At 41.6% G+C, this 20,626-nt stretch overlaps 2 protein-coding genes across 8 annotated transcripts in view; one reads left to right on the forward strand and one right to left on the reverse strand.

Moving 5' to 3' along the window:
- Positions 1-3,267, forward strand: part of mideasb (mitotic deacetylase associated SANT domain protein b) — a 61,251-nt gene extending 57,984 nt beyond the window's left edge. For all 7 annotated transcript variants that reach the window (XM_052026623.1, XM_052026670.1, XM_052026630.1 and 4 more), the window contains exon 13: positions 578-3,267. In XM_052026623.1, the coding sequence (XP_051882583.1) occupies positions 578-743 (166 nt within the window). In that variant the 3' untranslated portion in view covers positions 744-3,267. The remainder of the gene's footprint in view (positions 1-577) is intronic.
- Positions 3,268-8,653: 5,386 nt separating this feature from the next.
- Positions 8,654-20,626, reverse strand: part of dnal1 (dynein, axonemal, light chain 1) — a 50,893-nt gene continuing 38,920 nt past the window's right edge. Inside the window, exons 6-8 of the mRNA XM_052022863.1 lie at positions 20,283-20,409; positions 15,665-15,805; positions 8,654-9,401 (exon numbers count right to left, since the gene is read on the reverse strand). Coding sequence (XP_051878823.1) covers positions 9,358-9,401; positions 15,665-15,805; positions 20,283-20,409 — 312 coding nt within the window. The 3' untranslated portion in view covers positions 8,654-9,357. The remainder of the gene's footprint in view (positions 9,402-15,664; positions 15,806-20,282; positions 20,410-20,626) is intronic.

Genomic DNA, 20,626 nt, shown 5'->3' on the forward strand with positions numbered 1-20,626 from the left:
CCCCAGGTTGTCTGTCTTGCTCTGCGATGTGAATGTTTCCTTTCTCCATTCTGACAAATTTGTTTTATTCATTACTTTTATGGAGTTGGCATCCCTAATTGCCCTTGTACTGAGTGGCTTGCTGGGCCACTGCAGAGAAAATCAGAAGTTAACCATACTAGTGGATTTGGAGTCACTTGTAGACCAGAATGTGCAAAGACAACAGCTTTATTGCCCCGAAGGACAGTCGTGAACCACATCACAACTGTTGGAAGGGCTAATGTCTGTGGGAACTCTTCAACCTTTCTTAGGGCCCAGTCATCTGGCTGCTTGACTGTTTTTGGAATGTGATCATGCAGGATGAAATTATCCAGTGCTGCTGCTTGCATGTCAAAATATCTCTCTGTCACACCCCAGCTCACTTACTGAACAGCACTAACTCAATCCAGAGACATAGCCTCCACCTGTAGGGATCTGGAACCAATTTACTGACCGCATATCGGAGTCCTGCCGTTTTCTTTTTAATATTTATTTAGTAGTGATCTAATTAATCGGACACAGTTTGAGCTTGACCTCTGACACAATCTTTCTGTTTAAGGGTGTTCTACAAAGTGAAGAGCCGGAGTGCGCACATGAAGAGCCACAGTGTCCAGGAAAAGAAGCAGAGGGAGGTTGAGTTAAAACGACAAGTCCCAGCAGAGGACGAGCTGGCAAAGGGGGACGAGGAGTGCAATGATTATTCCTTTTATAGCCAGGACGTGTAGTCATGCAATGGTGATGAAGTAAACTGATTCTCTTTGACCTTCGAGCAGCTGTGGAACCTGAGACGTGACCTGTCGTCTCATCTGGATACATCTTTGGATGTCAGCATAGGTACGCTGGACATAATTCTTCTGGATAGTTCCAACTCTCAATTTATTATTGTCTCTTGCCCCTGACCCCAGCCTCGTGAATGGATGTGTGGAGGCTACTTTTTGTCGCCCAGCGCCAATCCAAGGCCAAAGTGTTGAACTGAAGCAACGATGACTGAGAGGCCGGATACATTGCACATTGTAAAATGTCACACTGCTCTTGTTCTGTCTAGCTGACAGAACAACACCTATCACTTAGTTTCCTTTTTTGCAGTCACACACATTTTCTTGCAAAAATTCAAAGTTGCTTGGATGCTGTGAAAGTGTTGCACATCAATTAAGGGTAGATTGCTAAATCTTATTGTATCTCACAGAATGGGGTTTCAATATATTCAGTATAAAAGAATCACAATAGTCTGGTTTTACATTACACCAGACAAATGCAGTTACATGTTGGCACTGCATGTTAAAAATTACGGCACAAACATTTGGTCAGGTTATAACGTTTCATTTATGCAGCTAGACTAATTAGAATTAATCTCTCGTTTAAATTTCATTTTGAATCATAGATCTAGAATTTGAAAGCTGCCTTACTGCTCAGTAAAATGATAATCAATTTCACATCCACGTGAAACACGTTGGGACTGTCCTTATTGTCATTATACTTTGTCCCCAACACTTGAATCAAATCATTTAGCTTCCATTGTACCTGGACACAGCACAATCCAAATCTGTACTGTTCCCTCAATAGGAATACTGGGTGCACCATGTGTGAAACACCACACCTTGTTACGTTGTCCATTTCCCTACCTGCTCTCCAATCCACCCCATCACTATTTTCCCTACCTTTAACATGTCTTGTAGCTTGCAGAGCAAGTATTCTGGATATAGTTTCCCCTCCTAGGTTTTCCAATCCAGGTTTCCCTCTTCAAAACATCAAACTTCTTGTTCTGCAGCACTTCCATCAGTAGTATCAAGTCCTGTGGTGTCTTGTCAGTGCCCTGGCTTACAGCATAGAGAGAGGTTGCTTGCCCATCGTGCCTGTGCTTGTTGCAGTTGATACAAGGAGGAAGCTTTCAGATTACCCAATTCATGGCACAAACCCTTTCAAAACAAAAGATGGTTGGTATGTTGCCTGTCGCACTAAATCTGTACCTGGACCTTGCTTCATGTTCTATGCAGTCAATTTGTCTTTTAAAATCACCCCTCAAGTGATTTTTTTCTTAATTGAAGTGGCAAAAAAAGTTATCAGGTTGTAGCAGATGGAGGAGCAAAATAATTTAAATTACTTGCCAGTGGAGTGACATTGCTGACTTAACCCACTTGTACCTATTGTGTCAACCGCTTTCTCACCAGTATGATGTACCTTTGTGTACCAACTTTCTTTTTGCATCTGTCTTGAGATTAACCTGCAATTTCTGAAGTGTCTAGGGCAGTCTGGGAGAGTTTGCAAGCTATGCTTTATCCATTGGGAGAATATCTGATGCAAAAGCAGAATGTTGTCTACAGTGGAAATCTGAAACAAAGATAATGCTGGAAGTATTCAGCAGGTCAGGCAGCATCTGAGAGGAGAGAAACAGTTACCTTTTTTAAGACTTTTAAAGAACAGAAACATTAACTCTGCTTCTCACTTGACAGATGCTGCTTAACCTGCGGAGTAAAAAATTATTTAATATATGGGGGGGGGAATAATTTGAATAGGATTAATTTTTAGATTCTGGGGTACCTAGCAATTAAACAAGGCAACCCTGAATTTTATACATATATATATCTTAAATGTGATATTGCAGCTTTTTGCTCAGTATGCCATTGTATATACAGCACAAAAAAGTAATTATATAAACCAGCTTAAGCTATGGCTGTCAGCACTGAATTCAGCAGCCTATTTTAACATGAGCCTTGTAAATATTATTAAAAATAGATATTATTTATTCTTACTCTGCTATTTGGTTTCTGTATATAAAAAAAACTTTATAAGATTTGTAATGTCATTGATTTTAGCAAGGCTGGCCTGAACATGTGTTTTCTGTGAATGGGTTTGTAAATATTTTTTCTTTTCAACAACCCTTTTGCTCCTTTCCTTTTTAAAACTTCAGCCAAGAACTAGTGGGTTAAGTTCTCTTAATACCTGCTTAAAAACATCAGCCCTTTGAAATGTAATTTTTGTATCGATGACAATGTTATGTTTTACAAAAAAAAATGTACACAGACCATTATTAAATGTTTCTGCCTCAACTGGATTTATTTAAAAAAAACCTAGTGAAGTAGTGCACTATCAAAAGTAGATAATTATTAGATACTTTGTAATTGGGTATGATATTAAGGAAAGGGAACTTTATGGCTCTTGCAACAGCAATGAGCTTATGACTAGATCTGTTTTAGTGATGTTTATTCTGGGATAAATATGCACCAGGCTTTTCTATGCTTATATTGCATATTTATCCCAGAATAAACATCACTAAAACAGATCTAGTCATAAGCTCATTGCTGTTGCAAGATCCTTGAACCCAGGTGCTGCTGACTGAGTGCTGCCAATGGAGCCTTGTAAGAGGGGCAGTAGCAGAAGAGCAAGCTTGCCTTGGGCAGTTGAGCCACTCTGTAATCACTACATTAAGCTATTGACCAAAGATGGAGGTGGTAATTTGTTCTTGATTACTTGGAAAAGAGAAGGTTGTTCTGATAATTTTAAAGAATTTCATGAAATGGTTTGCTAATGTAGGTGTAGGTGAGACATTGGGGAGAGACCAGAACTAATGACCATATAAATCCCACTTGTAAACCATTTTAAAAAAATCATTAAAAGATTCTTTACACGTGAGAAACTTGCTATTACATGGAGTAGAGATGAATAGCTAGTATATTTAAATAGCCAAGGGCCATGAGGGAGAAAGACTTAAAGCAAATAAGTTCATGTCAAGCAATAATAAATGTAAAGGAAAAAGAGGGGTTAAAATCCTTACATGTATAGTGAGAGCTGCCTTGATTAAGGTTTTTAGCCCAAAGAGGAAGAAAGTGGATCTCGATCTCTGGAATAAACATGAAATGATGCACATTCCAGTGGAGGAGCATTGAGTATGGTTTAATTAGATTCTGAGCTCATAGAAAATAAAGAAAAATCAAACATGAAAATATTCAGCTGGGAGAGAGCTAATGTATTAAGAGGGGATCTGGCTCAGGATGAATGAAATCAAAGATTGGCAGTTCAAACAGTGTGCAAATAGGATGGCTACAAAGAGGAGAAAGTTTGGACACAGCAAATATTTTCCCACAAGTTAGAAGGCCATTTAAAGATGGAGCACTCTGGGTGACCAAAGATGGGTGGATCAAAATGGAATGGGAAACCTACAACAAATAGGTTAATAATTCAGTAGAAAATCAAGAACAGTGAGCACATGCAAATTTGTTCAGACCTGAATCCCTGTTTGAAATGTACTCAAGTTACTGCCTGGTTTTGCTTTGACTATGAGCACCTATCCCTCACTCCCTGCAGATGCTCAAACTGTGACATCAACACTACCTAAGTGCACAAATTTTCAACGTCTGATGCACTGTAAGAACACCAGCTGTTGTTTAAGGTCCAAAATCCAGGGCCTGAACTGGCATGTTGCATCCATTAAGTTGTTGTTAGATGCTATTGGGTTGTTAACTAAATTGGACTCACTATTCATAATTAAAACTAATAAGGCCTTCTAATTTTTTTGATCCTGGACCATACTGTTGCAGTAAACTATCCTGAACAAGTTCCATATATTCATTTACTTTTCCAAATGAACATATTTGATTTCCCCAATTGATATGAAAGTTTAAAATACCAATTAAAATTACTTCTGCTTGTTTAGTTGTGGCATTTTGCGTCCAGCCAGAGATCTATAAATAACTTCCAATATAGTCATCTTAAATTCTTTTCTCCATAAAATTTCCACTGCATGCTTACTGCTTTTTAGGATCTGGTATATTTTGTTTCCAGTCATGACCACCTGCAGCCAAGTTTCAGGAATGGCTACCATGACCTGCCCTCTCAGGATTTTCTCTATCTGCACACCATCCTAACTTGGAAATACACTGCTGGTCCTTCATTGTTAGTCTAAATCATGACTGCACCATGGGAGTGTCTTCAGCAGAAGAACTGTAGTGGTTCAGAAAGACAGCTCACCCCCACTTTCTCAAGGGTAAGTAGGGTTGGACAATAAATGCTGGCCTTGCCAATGGCACCAGATCCCAAAAAATAAACATTGGATTAGTGCCTGTAATTCAGTTGAATTTACACATGCATGAATTTGTATAGTTTCTTTGGACCACAGACTCTAATCATCCTGCTCTTTTTCTACTCATGCATTTCTTATTTCTTCTGGTGTAATTACATTTGGTCATTTTTCCCTTTTTGACTATCAACCTACACTCCTTTGATTTATTTTTAAAACTTACGTCCCATGAAGCCTACCAGCAGCTCCCACCCCTCTTAGTTAAAATCCTTGAGACTATTTTTATTGCTTGGACCCAGGCTCCAACATGGTTCAGGCAGTCCTTTACCAACTACAGTTCTGTTCCAGAACTGGTGCCAGTGTTACCCCACCTTTCAAACACAACACCACCCACTACAGATGTGCTAACCCTACACCTGAGCACTTGGCCAATAATCATTGAAGATCAGTTCCTTAATTTAGCCCCTAGTATTTAGTACTTTTTTTAAAAAAAAAGGGTCATTGATCCCAACCTGGAGCGCACTGTTTGAATCCTCACTCTTGCTGCAATATCCTTTCAAGCTGAGTTCCCTTGTTCTTGCAACATGCCACATAGGAACATTTGATCCTGCCTACAATGGATGCTATTTGGAATCGCTCCCAACAAATTATACTCCCCATTGTTCTCTAAATGTGGACAATCTCCAGGTCCAAGGTGTCACAATTAGTATTCTAACGGAACTTTCCATTCTCAAAATCTTTATCCATACAGGTACACTGTATCTGTTGGATAAAGTCAGTTTCTACAGATCCTCATTTACTATCAAGGCTACTTTTCCATTCAATTAGATTATGACTGATGTCATCTTAATTTCAATTACCCATTTTAATTACATGCTCATTTAATGCCTGTACCAAAGCAAAATCTAACAATGTCAGGTTTTCCCAGCTTCAATAACTTCTTGGGGAGAGAGTTCCAGATTTCAAATAAGGATTGTGTTAAATGCTTCATCTAACCTAGGTGCCCTTGCATTCAGTGTCCAAAGCACTTCACAATGATTACACAATGACAGTGTGTAGTCATTGATGTAAAGTGGCTTCTATTTTAAAAGTAAACACCTTGTTCTGATTCTTCATCGAGGAAATAGTTACCTTCTACCTAATAAATGTTTTAACCAACTTTAAAAACTTCATTAATATCCCTAATCTACATTAAAAACAAATATTCAGGTTAGATTATAAGGACTTTGGAAGGAAGTACAGTACTCCAGGTACTGTATGTAGATACTGATACTTTTACTGTTAAATCACCATCCACATACCTGGAATACATTGTACAATTGCCAACTTGGTAAAAGCTTTCTAAGCAGTGTGCCCTGACCCACAGAATTTTTTTTTAAACAATGAGAGTGAATACCTAAAATCTAGACTGGTCAGTTACTGAAAGGCCCCTTTCAGATGCTTCAATCCTGCACACTCATCAAGCCATGGTGTAGGAAGACCTTATTCACCTCGTTGGAGCAAAAAATCTGTTAATGCTGGAAATCCAAATCAAAAACAGAAAATTGCTGGAAGCACTCAGTGGGTTAGGCAGCATCTATGGGAAGAGAAACAGATTGACATTTTGTGTCAGGGACCCTCAGCAGAACTGGAAGAGTGGGAAAACAACTGTTTCAAATTGCAGAGCAGAAGGCATGTCTATAAAAGGGTGCAGAGCAAAGTTAACAATTATTTTATAAAGCAGTTGGAGACAGGAGAGGAAAAGGAATAGTACAACAATGTGTGTGGAGAGGAGGGAGGCAGGGAGAGGAAGAGAGAGAGGCTGGAGGAGGGATATCTTAAATTGTTAAATTCAATACAAGGTCCCAATGGCTGCATGTACCCAGAGGCAGGATAAGGTGCTGTCCCTTGAACTTAGGTTGGGCATTATTAGAGCAATGTAGAAGACCAAAGCCAGAGGTCAGAGTGGGAGTGGGATGGAAAATTAAAGTAACAGGAGATGAAGTTCAGAATCTTCCTTGTGAACTGAATGCAAGTGTTCTGCAGTCAGCCATTCTGGGTTTGGTTTCTCTGATGTAGAAGAAACCACATTGTGACCACAAATACAACACACTAGATTGGACCAAGCTTTTCACCCTGTGTTGAGCAGTTAGACCTTATCGTACACATCGGTAGCATCATCAAACATCAGTGCTGTTGGGCTAGGAAAAGTAGACATTTATAAGCTGTGATCATCAACTGAATGTATACATCTGGAGAACAGATGTTATTATATCTCAACAAATAGTAACAGTAAAAGTTTGCCTGAGTGTGGTTTGGCATATACTGATTAGAGGCCCAAACTTTCATTTCAAACGTCATTGTGTGATCAACTGGAGTCCATCATATCTTGTACCTTGCTGGCAGTGGCCATGGTACAAGTACCTGGTGACTGATGGAGAAGAGGGAAAGAGACTTCAAGCAGAACAACTGGGACACAAAGGAACAACAAACTATTTGCTGGAGGAACTCAGCGGGTCAAGTAGCATCTTTGGGGGAGAGGGATTGTCAGCATTTTGGGTCAAAACCCTGCATCAGGACTTTAGGATAATGCATCAGTTGCATTAATTCCCTTCCTCCCACAGATGCTGCTTGACCCACTGATTCCTCCAGTTGATTGTTCTTCCAGATTCCAGCAGCTACAGTCTCTTGCATCTTCATGGGACATGAAGGAGGTGGAGTAGGGAGCAGGTTTACCATTTGGGTGGCCCATTCTCCATGACTATCCTGGTCATTTCAGGAATTGAAGGTTAATCTCCAGATTAAATCTGTAGAAAGTTAAAAATATTGAAAAAAGATTATTTTTAATTTTTATGAGTAGTTTATTTGCTATAATGATATGAGAGATGAGGAAAATGGGTTATTTCAATACATGTCAAGATTAATCCAACTGATCAACAAAGAGTCTATTTCATTTCTAATTAGCTGTAAAGTGAGTATGCCTGGAAAGAGTTTGGGTAGGACAATTTGAGGCAGGGAGGCATGTGATAAAAGTACCAGGAACACGACCAACTGGTGCTGGGTGCCCTAGCTCCTGCCACTCCTGGTTCCACATGTGAAAATCGCACGGCAGATAAATTACTGGTCTGGTAGCCAGAGGCCTGAGAAATTGGCTCCAATCCCACCACAGCAGCTGGTGAATTTAAATTCAGGCAACTACGTAAACCTAGATTTAAAACCTAGCATCAGTAATAGTACCCATGAGAAAGGAGATCAGTATTCTTACCTGGTTTAACCCATTTGTGACTCCAGGCCCAGACTCTAGTTTTGGAGAATATTGGGGATGGACAATATATGCTGTTGTCGCCAGCAATGTCCACATCCTGGGAACAAGCAAAGTTAAAAACATAACTATACATATAGGGATAGGAGATAGATAGCAGGTTAACATAGGTGAGGTCATTGGCAGCCACCTGAGATAGAAGCCAGACAAACTTCACAGTGGCCTAGAAGTGCCACATTTCACTACGTCAGTGTTGTACCTGAAAAACAATACATGCACTCCAATTTTTAGACAGTCTTTAGGAAAGTAACGAACGGGTCTGGGGTAAATTGTAGGGGAGAAGGAGTAAATGGGAGATGGGGGGATTGGAGAATTGTTGAGGAGGAGAAAAATCATTCGTAAGGAAAGACATGAGAAAGTTAATTATCTTTAATAGTTACCAGAATAAATCATTTTTCCACAAGATTGTGCGTACATGTACATCATCTTCTGATAAATAATTTTGTATAAAACAGATAAAAGCACTTTACAAAAACAAGAATATCACTTAAAAAGTATGTCTGTTTGATGGAATGAGCATGGAGAAAAGCTGGTGTTTTATCTCATTAGAAGGGTAGGGTCTAATCCAAGAATGACTTCATATTCAATAACTACACGTCTACCTTGTAGCAATATATCAATATTCATTTATAATTACAAATGTTAGAGTTTTAAAGAAAGTAATTTCATGTGCTTTACCAGAAATGAGCAACTGTTTACCATGTTGTCAAACAGTATCTGTAAGATAATGCACTTGCCACACAAAAATTTAAAAAACATTTAAAAAAAAACTTTAAAATCTGTAGTTCAAGCAATTATTTTCCTGTTGGTGGTTGAAGATTTTTGGTGTTGGTCAGTAGGTTTCAGACGAGCTCACTGTTTCAACAAGCACAACAAAAATCACAAAGGCAACATGACAAGAATGTGCCGGAAAAGTTCCAAAGATTGCGGGTTATGAGCATCTTCAGACAATGTTCGGTTGCAAGGAGGGTACAGAAAGTGCAATAGGAAGGTCTTTCAGACATCAGCCTCGGTGACATGGGAGTTAGTCCTCGGCCTCTTCTTCCACCTGTTTAATGACAGGGACCCCTAAATTTATAAGAGATTACATCATTAGAAAATTGCCATTTGACAGTTCCTCACTCAAACTTACAGATCCACTAAAAAAAATTTCATGACTGTAGGATGCAGGACGTTAGTACCTTTGAAGTAATGACGTGGCAAGTACAACTACTAGTTTCCATACGTGATCCCCAATTTGTACAAAGTCCCACAAACAGTATTGACATAAATGACTAAGCAATAAATAGCTTTAATTTTATATTTATGTATTCCATATATCCCTTGGACATAGGAGGCCATTTGGCCCGAGTCTGTCAACGCTCAGAGCAATCCCATCAGTCCCATTCTCCTACCCATTTTCCAGTAACCCGTTCTCTCCCACATGCCCACCAACTCCACCCTGATTCTCCTGCCAACTACCTACACTAATTTACAAGTAATTGATGAACCTACCAACCAGCACGTCTTTGGGATATGGCAGAAAAACAGAGCACTGAGGAAATACATTGTGTGCAATGTGCAAATGTAGTAATTTGAGGAATAAACATCAGCCAAGATATTGGGCAGAACTCTGCTCTTCTTCCAGTTGTGGCATGCTATCCTTTACATACACCTGAGAGTTTCTGAGCTAATAACTCATCCATAAGGCAGAACCACTGGCAATGCAACACTCACTCAAGGCTGCACAGAAGGCAATTCTGTGTTCAATTCTTTGGAAGTGGGACTTACATGCACAGCCTTCTGACTGAGGTGACAATGTCATTACTAAACCATGGGTGACACTTTGCCCCCTGTCTAGCTATGTGAAACACCTTGCAGACAATTTAAAACATACTCATTGTGGAAAGTGGGCCATTTCTCAAACTACGGATCACATGGAACTATGCTAACACCTTCTAACTTATCAAACTTGTTCAGAATTTTTAGAACATCTATGGGCTGCATAATGGTGCAGTAGTTAGTGCTGCTGGCTCACAGCTCCGGGTTCAATCCTGATGTTGGGTACTGCTTGTGGGCAGTTTGCAGGCTCTGTCCATGATCAAGTGGATTTAGATTCATTGAGTCATACAGCATGGAAACAGGCCCTTTGGTTCAACTCATCCATTCCAATCAAAACGCCTATCTATGCTAATCCCATTGCCTCCATTTGGCCCATATCCCTCTAAACCTTTCCTATTCATGTGCAGTCTACATGTGTTTTACACATTGTAATTGCCTTACTCTGAGTGCTCAGTTTCCTGCCAGTGATGTGTTGGTAGGTTAATTGGCTACTGTAAATCACTCATTAGTGTAGGCAAAATACAAAAAGAATCAAAGAGGAGTTGATGGACATGTATGAGAAAATATGTTGCAAGGATAAAGAGAAATGAAGAGAGGGGAAACAAGACTAATGGGATTATTCCCTGTGAACTGGCATGAATCTGATGGCTTCCCTCTCCATTATGAGTGTGAGGTACAAGATATTCTATAAGGCCATCCTTAGATCTTCAGTTATTCGGTGATATGAAACACACCGTATTTTATCTTTTTTTGATGATTATAACCTCTCAGCTCTGACATCTCACTTGTAAATAATTTCTGCAATTTCTCCAGTGCTTCTCTGTTCGTCACAAAAGGTAATTGGTAATTAATTTACTACTGGCACATGTACCATGATAGAGTGAAAAGCTTTTGTTTGTGTGCCATCCAGACAGATCATTCCACACATAAGTACATTGAGGTAGTACAAGAGGAAAGAAAACAGAATGGAGAATATAGTGTTACAGTTACAGAGAAAGTGCAGTGCAGGTAAACAGATAAAGTGCAAGGGCCATGAGGAGGTACATTAAGAGATCAAGAGTTCATCTTTATCGTACAAGGGGTCCATTCAAGAGCCTGATAACTGGGATAGAAGCTGTGCTCAAGCCTGGTGATACGTGTTCTCAAGCTTTTGTATCTTTTAACCGATGGGGGGGGGGGGGGGTGAAGAGAGAATGTCCAGGGTGGGCAGGGGGGTCTTTTATTATATTGGCTGCTTTCCCAAGGCAGCGGGAAGTGTAGACAGAGTCAATGAAGGGGAGGCTGGTTTGCGTGATCGACTGGGCTGTGTCCATAAATCTCTGCAGTTTCTTAGAGTCTTGGGCAGAGCAGCTGCCATACCAAGCCATGATGCATTTGGATCAGATGCTTTCTGTGGTGCATCAGTAAAATCAGAAATGGTCATCAGGGACATGCCGAATTTCATTATTCTTCTGAGGAAGTAGTGGCGCTGATCTGCTTTCTTGGCCATAGCATCTACACGGCTGGACCAGAATGAATTATTGGTGGTATTTACATCTAGGAACTTGATGTTCTCAACCATCTCCACCTCAGCACCATTAATACAGACAGTAGTGTGTGCTCCACTCCTCTTCCTGAAATCAATGACCAGCTCTCTTGTTTTGCTGACATTGAGGGAAAGGTTGTTGTCACACTACCATGCTACTAGGCTCTCTATCTCCCTCCTGTACTCCAACTCATCATTGTTTGAGATCCAGCCCACTATGGTGGTGTCATCTGCAAACTTGTAGATAGAGTTAGAGCTGAATCTGGACAAACAGTTGTGAGTGTACAGGGAGTAACGTAGAGGGCTGAGGATGTAGCCTTGCAGGGCACCAGTTTAGTGGTGTTGCTGCCTATCCTAACTGACTGCAGTTTTTTGGTCAAGGATCCAATTGTAGAGGGGGGCTACCAAGTCCTAGATCATGAAGTTTGGAGATGTTTGTTTGGAATTATGGTCTTGAAGTTGGAGCTATAGTCAACAAATAGGAGTCTGACAATAGGTGTCTTTATTATCCAGATGTTCCAGAGATAAGTTTAGGGCTAGAGAGATGATGTCTGCCACGGACCTGTTTCGGTGGTAGGCGATTTACAGTGGGTCGAGGTTGTCTGTGAGGTTGAAGTTGATGTGTGCCATCTCAAAGCACTTCATGACGGTGGATGTCAGAGCCACCGGGCAGTAGTCATTAAGGCATGTTACCTTGTTTCTCTTAAGTACTAGAATGACTGTGGTCTCCTTAAAGCAGGTGTGGACCTCAGATTGGAGTGGGGAGAGGTTAAAGATGTCTTTGAAAAGCTGGTCCACACAGGTTCTGAGGACACTCCAGGGACATTTTCTGTGGGTTCACTCTTCAGAAGACTGATCTGACATCTGACTGTGGGTACAGGTGCATTGGCGGCTGTCAGGCGGGTGGTGTCATTTCATTGACCTGTTCAAAATGTGCATAGGATGCATTGAACTCACTGGGGAGGGATGTGCTGTTGCCAGCGATACTGCCTAACTTTGTTTAGTAGCCAGTTTAGGCTTGCATACCTTGCCACAATTGACAGCTGGTCTAGGACTCTAGTTTGGTCTGGTATTATCTCTTGGCACCTCTGATAGCTTTATAAAGGTTCAGCAAAGGTCAGGATCACCTGATTTGAACGCCACAGACCTGGACTTCAGTAGGGACTGGATCTCTTGGTTCATCCATGATTTCTGGTTGAGGAACACTCGGACTGACTTCTTTGGTAGGTAGTCCTCTACACACTTGCTGATAAAGTCTGTGATGCTGGTGGCATATTCATTTAGATTGGCCGCTGAGTCTTTGAATGTGGATCAGTCTACCAACTCAAAGCATTTGTGTAGAAGCTCCTCTATTACCTCAAGCCAGCACGGTATGACTTTGTGTGTTGGATCCTCATGTTTCAGTTTCATCTGTAAAGCAGTGAGAAGGACCACAGCCTGGTGGTCTGATTTTCCAAAATCCGGGTAGGGGATGGAGTTATAGGCATCTTTCATGGTTGTGTAGCAGTGGTCAATGGTGTTTGGGCCCCAGTAAGACAGAAGGCACACTGATCATATTTTGGTGGCACACTCCTGAAGTTGGCCTTGTTGAAGTTCCTGGCTACGATGAACACCGCTTCAAGGCTATTGATCACAGAGTATACAGTGGCATGCAAAAGTTTGGATACCCCTAGTCAAAATTTCTGTTACTGTGAATAGCTAAGCGAGTAAAAGATGACCTGATTTCCAAAAGGTATAAAGTTAAAAATGACACATTTCTTTAATATTTTAAGCAAAATTACTTTTTTTATTTCCATCTTTTACAGTTTCAAAATAACAAAAAAGGAAAAGGGCCCGAAGCAAAAGTTTGGGCACCCTGCATGGTCAGTACTTAGTAACACCCCCTTTGGCAAGTATCACGGCTTGTAAACACTTTCTGTAGCCAGCTAAGAGTCTTTCAATTCTTGTTTGGGGGATTTTCACCCATTCTTCCTTGCAAAAGGCTTCTAGTTCTGTGAGATTCTTGGGCCGTCTTACAGGCACTGCCCGTTTTTCTCCAAACTTTCCTGCATCCTCACCACAAAATTCAGTGTCAGAAGTTTACAAAGGAACATCTAAACAAGCCTGATGCATTTTGGAAACAAGTCCTGTGGACCGATGAAGTTAAAATAGGCAAAGGTATGTTTGGAGAAAAATGGGTGCAGAATTTCATGAAAATACCTCCCCAACTGTTAAGCACGGGGGTGGATCGATCATGCTTTGGGCTTGTGTTGCAGCCAGTGGCACGGGGAACATTTCACTGGTAGAGGGAAGAATGAATTCAATTAAATACCAGCAAATTCTGGAGCAAACATCACACCGTCTGTAAAACAGCTGAAGATGAAAAGAGGATGGCTTCTACAACAGGATAACTATCCTAAACACACCTCAAAATCCACAATGGACTACCTCAAGAGGCACAAGCTGAAGGTTTTGCCATGGCCCTCACAGTCCCCCAACCTAAACATCATCGAAAATCTGTGGATAGACCTCAAAAGAGCAGTGCATGCAAGATGGCCCAAGAATCTCACAGAACGAGAAGCCTTTTGCAAGGAAGAATGGGCGAAAATCCCCCAAACAAGAATTGAAAGACTCTTAGCTGGCTACAGAAAGCATTTACAAGCTGTGATACTTGCCAAAGGGGGTGTTACTAAGTACTGACCATGCAGGGTGCCCAAACTTTTGCTTCGGGCCCTTTTTCTTTTTTGTTATTTTGAAACTGTAAAAGATAGAAATAAAAAAGTAATCTTGCTTAAAATATTAAAGGAATGTGTCATCTTTAACTTCATGCCTTTTGAAAATCAGGTCATCTTTTACTCGCTTAGCTATTCACAGTAACAGAAATTTTGACCAGGGGTGCCCAAACTTTTGCATGCCACTGTAGTTCATTGAGTGCAAGCTTCACATTCACCTGTGGTGGGATGCAGACTGCCATCAGGATAACCAAAGCGAACTCCTGTGGCAGGTAGTATGGGCAGCACTTCACCACTAGATATTCCAGGTCTGGTGAGCAGGAACTCACCAGACCCTTCACGTCCGAGCACCACGAGGAATTGATTAGGAAGCAGACTCCTCCTTCCCTCTTTGCCCGAGGATGCCACACGGTCCATTGGTGAATTGAGAAGCCCTCAGGTTGTATGGCGCAGAGGTGAAGCAGGTGTGAGCCACATCTCACCTGAACAGTGCAGTGCTCTACATGTTGATATGCTCTGGCTGATTATCAAGATCCACCTTCATGATCTTTGGAAAGCATCATCCTGAGTGTGACCCTCGATTGTTTGAGAGTTCTCACCCTTTACATTCAGGCAAGCTTGTCAGAAAGGAAGATCACCAAAGCAGACTCAACCACTGTGTGGCAGTGTGCACTGCATCGCTTTCAAAGATCTATTGCTTTAAGATCAGTCTTGCTGAGCTCTCAAGTTACTTTCCTCCTGATCAGCCTCCATTTGTATTCGCCATAAACTAACCAAGCTAAAGCTTTGCTGCTTGCATCTACCTTGCATCCAGACTAATTTGCCCATTGACCTGCAAATCTTCAGATTTAAAATCCTTGCTTTCACATCTCTCCACAAACTCGTCCCTCCTTTTTCAGTGACCTCCTTCAGCCCTACCTCCTCCAAGATCTCTGTCTTTTCCTGATACTAGGCTTGTGTACAAGCCCCTCACTGCACTATCAGTGGTCATGCCTTCAGTTGTAAAGGCCCTGAGCTCTCCAATTTTTTCCCCCCACATCCCAAAGACATGCTGGTTGCTAGGTCCATTGACAACTGTCAATTACCCCCAGTGTGGGTGGCTGAGGGGAGAATTGGGGTAGGGTTGTTAGAAGGCATGCAGGGAACAATAGCTAACAAGGAAATAAGTGGAAGGGTTGTGGGATGAAGTTGCTCTAACAGCTGGCATAGTCTCGATGGGCAGAATAGCCTCCTCCTACACCATAATGACATATGGATTGGCCAAATTAACATACCATCCAGCTTCTTCAGCCGTGTGAGCCTCTTTGTTGCTTCATCCACCCAGATGCCTTCAGATGAGTACTTCTCTTCTATTGGGTTCCCCACAAATACGAGGTCGACCAGGTTAGGAAGATCGGCCAGCTTGCTAAACTCAGCTAAATGTTGAAAGTAATAAAGAGAGTTATGAGAAAGCAAGTGCAAGAGAGGGAGAGAGGGAGGGGAGGTCAAGTGAGGGTGGGTCAAGCAGCGGGGGTGGCCGGGCTGGGGGGGGGGTGGGTAGGTGGGTGAGAGAGAGGATCGGCAGGAGGGGGTGAGAGAGAGGGGCGGCGGGGGTGTGAAGGGGAGGGGGCGAGGCAAGAGAGGGCAATTGATAACCAAATGCTATCCTGTAAATAAATGAAATGCTGTGACCTGCACCTCCACTAGAATTAGTATTTCTTCAATGTAACTTGTGAGGGGGAGCTGGAGTCCCAGTCAGAGAGGGTGAATAGTGGCTTAATGATACATCATTAAGCAACATGCCTCTCCTGCACACTGCATGTGAGATCCTGAGGGGTTTTGACACAGGGATGTGGAGAGGATGCTTCCTTTTGTGGCAGAATCTAGAACTACGGGACACTGTTTAATAATTTAAGACAGATGAAGTGAAATTTTTCCTTGAAAGGGTCACAAGTCTTTGAACACTTCCTCAAAGGTCATTGGAAGCAGAGTCTTTGATCCTTTGACTCTGGAGGCAGAGGCAGATAGATTCTTGTCAAGAAAGGTGGGGTGAAAGGTTACCACAGGAATACAGAGCTGAGGTCACAATCAGAGCAGCTATGAACTTATTGAGTGGCAGAGGAGTCTCCAGCTGCTGGGAACAAGCAGAGAAAAGGAGGGAGTAAGTTCAGGTATCAGGTCCATACTGAAACAAGTAATGGATAGGGTAAAAGTTCTGGTGAAACGGTATCAGGATATAGGCTGTAAATTACAAAATAGGCCCATGAGGTTATTAACTTCTGGATTGTTTCCTGAGCCAATACAAACTGGCATAGAAGCAGAGAGATCAGGAGAACTTACATGTGGTTAAACAGGAGCAGGAGTAGGGTGCCTGCTCCACTAGTCATCAAGATTGTCAACATTAGTCTTTTTTTATTATTACTTATTCAAGGGACGTGCTTCTCAGGCTGAACCAGCATTTAATTGCCCATCCTTAGCTGCCCTCGAGAAGGTGGCGATGAGCTGCCTCAGAGAGCCGTTCAAGCTCAACTCATATGACAAACCCGACATCCCTGGAACCAGTCTAGTGAATCTCCCCTGCACATCTATCTGGCAAGAATATTGCTTTTTTAGATAAGGAAACCAAAACTGTACACAGTACTCCAAGTGCACTTTCACCAAGGCATTATATAATTAGCAAAACATCTTTACTCTAGTACTCAACTCCTCTTAATGGTATGTCACTTGGAGGAAACCTGTATGTGGTCGTGCTCCCTTGCACCTAAACCCTTGGTTTCTTGGTGGTAGAGATTTAGAAGGTGATGTTGGAACAATGTAGCCTGGGCAAATAACTGCAGTGCATATTGTAGATGGTACACACTGCAGCTAACGTGGAAGGATTAAATGTTTGGGGTGGTAGGTGGGGTATAAGTCAAGTTGGCTGCTATGCCCTGGATGGTCTTAAGCTTCTCCAGTGTTATTGGAGCTCCACATCTAGACAAGGGTGTTCTATCACATTCCTGTCCAGTGCCTTGTAGGTGCGGTAAGTCACTCCCAACAGGACATCCAGCTTCTGATCTGCTATTGTCGCCAGAATATTTATGTTGCTGATGCATTGAGTTTATGGTCAGTGTTGAGCCCCAGGATGTTGATAGTGAAGGACACTGCGATAGTAATGCTACTAAATGTCAAGGGTAAGTGAATAGATTCCTTCTTGCCTGCATTTCTTTGGCATAAATGTTACTTGTCACTTATCTGGTCCATGCTGGAATGTAGGTTTGTGCATGCAGGAAGGACTGCTTCATTTATTTGTGAATGGAATTGAACTGTGAATGGGTAGAGCATTGGCTGATAGGCAGAAAGCAAGGGGTGGGAATAAAGGGATCCTGCTCTGGTTGGTTGCCAGTTACTAGTGGTATTCTGCAGGGGTTGGTGTTGGGGCCGCTTCTTTTTACACTGAATATCGATGATTTAGATTATGGATTAAATGGTTTTGTAGCTAAATTTGCAGATGACACCAAGATAGGTGGAGGAATAGGGAGTGATGAAGAAACAGAAAGGTTGCAGAGAGACTTGGACAGTTTAGGAGAGTGGGCAAGGAAATGGCAGATGAGATACAATGTTGAGAAATGTGCGGTTGTACAAACAGGCAGATTATTATCTAGATGGGGAGAAAATTCAAAATTCGGAAGTGCAAAGAGACTTGGAGGTCCTCGTGCAGGATACCCTAAAGGTTAACCACCAGGTTGGATCGGCAGTAAGGAAAGCAAATGCAGTGTTGGCATTCATTTCAAGAGGTATAACGTATAAAAGTAAGGAGGTGTTGATGAGGCTCTATGGGGCACTGGTGAGACCTCATTTGGAATACTGTGTGCAGTTTTGGGCCCCTTATCTTAGAAACGATGTATGGATGTTAGAGAGGGTTCAGAGAAGGTTTACGAACATGATTCCTGGAATGCAAGGGCTTACATACGAGGAGAATTTGTTGGCTCTTGGACTGTATTCATTGGAGTATAGAAGAATGAGAAGGGACCTCATAGAAACATTTCGAAAGTTGGAAGGATTGGACAGAGTAGATGTGGCTTGTCCAGGACAAGAGGGCACAGTTTTAGAATAAGAGGGTACCCATTTAAAATAGAGATGAGAAGAAATTTCTTTAGCCAGAGGGTTGTGGATTTATGGAATTCGTTGCCACATACAGCTGTGGAGGCCCGATCATTGGGGGTGTTTAAGGAAGAGAGTGATAGGTATTTAATTAGTCAGGGTATCAAGGGATATGGGGGAAAAGGCTGGGAATTGGGGCTAGATGGGAGAATAGTTTAGCTCATGGTGAAGTGGCGGAGCAGACTCGATGGGCTGAGCGGCCTACTTCTGCTCCTTTGTCTTGTGATCTTGTGAACATGTCAGGAGTAGCACCAGATTAAAATACATAAAACTGAAGTGCTAATCTGGTGAATCTGCAACACAGGACTACGTGTGATAAACAGCAAAAAGAGCATGCAAGGGGAAGAGCTGAGCAATCTCCTAACAAACCAATTAGCCCAGCTGTACAGTCCTGCCACATACAGCCAGGAATAGTGGTGGAAATTATATATCATTACTAATGACTAGTTTTTGTTTAAATTCTAGATTATTAACTAAATTTAAATTGCAGAGCTGCTATGGTGGGATTTGAACTTAGATGGATCTTTACAACAAACCATTAGCTTCATGGTTACTGTTACTGAAAGTACTTTATTTTTGTTTTATTCAAGATATACTTGTTTAATTTAAATTTCCCAGCTGTTATAGTGGAAATGAACTCATGACTCCGGATCAATGGTCCAGGACTCTTGTTGCCAGATAAGCAATTTAATCACTGTGCTACAATTGGTGGGTGGATGGGGGCTAGGTAAAACCCATGAACTCAGTGGAGTTGCTTCCTTGGGAAAGTCAAGTAAATAAATTACTCAAAAGACACAAACTTGAACTGGGTTCCCATAACCTCCTGGTAAACCCCCTCTAGGTCACATAAAAAGCAAGCTCTGCAGGTGCTGAGAATGCCTGTTCTTGCATGAATTGCTTGTGGATGGCACAGGCTACACATGAACACCCCTGAAATTCCAGGAAATGGTGTTGCATATGATTGTACCTCACTGTACATATCTGGTGTTGTCCCTGCTCCAAAGCTTCAGATACACAGAGGACCAAGAAAGAAAATTGTAATCACCATGATCTATTTTCTAGGTAATTATATGTAAATGTTTTTATTTAATTGCTCCTGCATTTGTTTTTTTTAAAGATGATTAAGAATTGAGTCACATCGAAGTGGCTGAACCAAGCCCAAGGCTGGGCTGAGAAAGCCAGTGTAATTATTAAACCTCCTTGGGGTTAAAAAACACACTATAGAGTAAAAATTCAGCTGTGGTCTCCACAACTACTGGTGACTGGTGGACTCGCTTCAGCACATTTAGTTCCACTGAATCACAAGAATGGAATGCCCAGAGACAGATACACCAAAAACAGATAGTCTTGCAATGTGATTAGCAGTGGCAACTAAAAACAGATTTTACCCCAGTTTCCAACACAGCAGGATACTAGGAGGGAATTCAGAGACCTGAAACTTCTGTAGGGAGGACTGAAGTCATAGCTTCAAGGGCCAAAAAAACAGCATTGTCAGTGTTTGCAAGCCCCGGGTTAGTGAAGTGCAAATATTCCCATAAAGGACTAACTTACATTATTTTGAAGGACATTGGGTAAGTTTTTGCTGCTATACTGGCCTCAACCATTAGTGTGGGATCATGCTAAATGTAAATTGGTCATCATGCATTACAACGATGACTATATTTCAAAAATATTTCATTGGTGGTAAAGTGCTTTGGCATGTTCTGATGTTATAAAAGGCTCTGCAGAAATGTAAGTTTTTCTTTTTTAAAAACAAAACATGGAACATACCCCAATCCTTCACTAGGTTGTTTGACATGTATAGTACTTGTAGCTGCTTCATGGCATGAATTCCTTTAAGCTTCTCTATTAAATTATACGATATCCACAATTCTTCCAATGTCTCCCCGACTGCTTCCTGCAGAGAGTAAAACTGATTTCAACAGCAAATATACAGAATGCTAGGAGGCATGGCTGGTTTCTTTGTACCACTATTTAACCTTGCAACAACAATGAGTTCATCTCAGTGGAGGCTAGCAGTGCTTCTTTTGTTAAGATACAAAAGGATTTGAAAGTCAAATTAAAAAACAGGCAGGCAGAGTACTGGAGTTAATCCACAAGGCAAAGTATATCTA

This window comes from Pristis pectinata, chromosome 1 (genome assembly GCF_009764475.1).
Source record: "Pristis pectinata isolate sPriPec2 chromosome 1, sPriPec2.1.pri, whole genome shotgun sequence".
In the NCBI taxonomy this organism is placed as follows: domain Eukaryota; kingdom Metazoa; phylum Chordata; class Chondrichthyes; order Rhinopristiformes; family Pristidae; genus Pristis; species Pristis pectinata.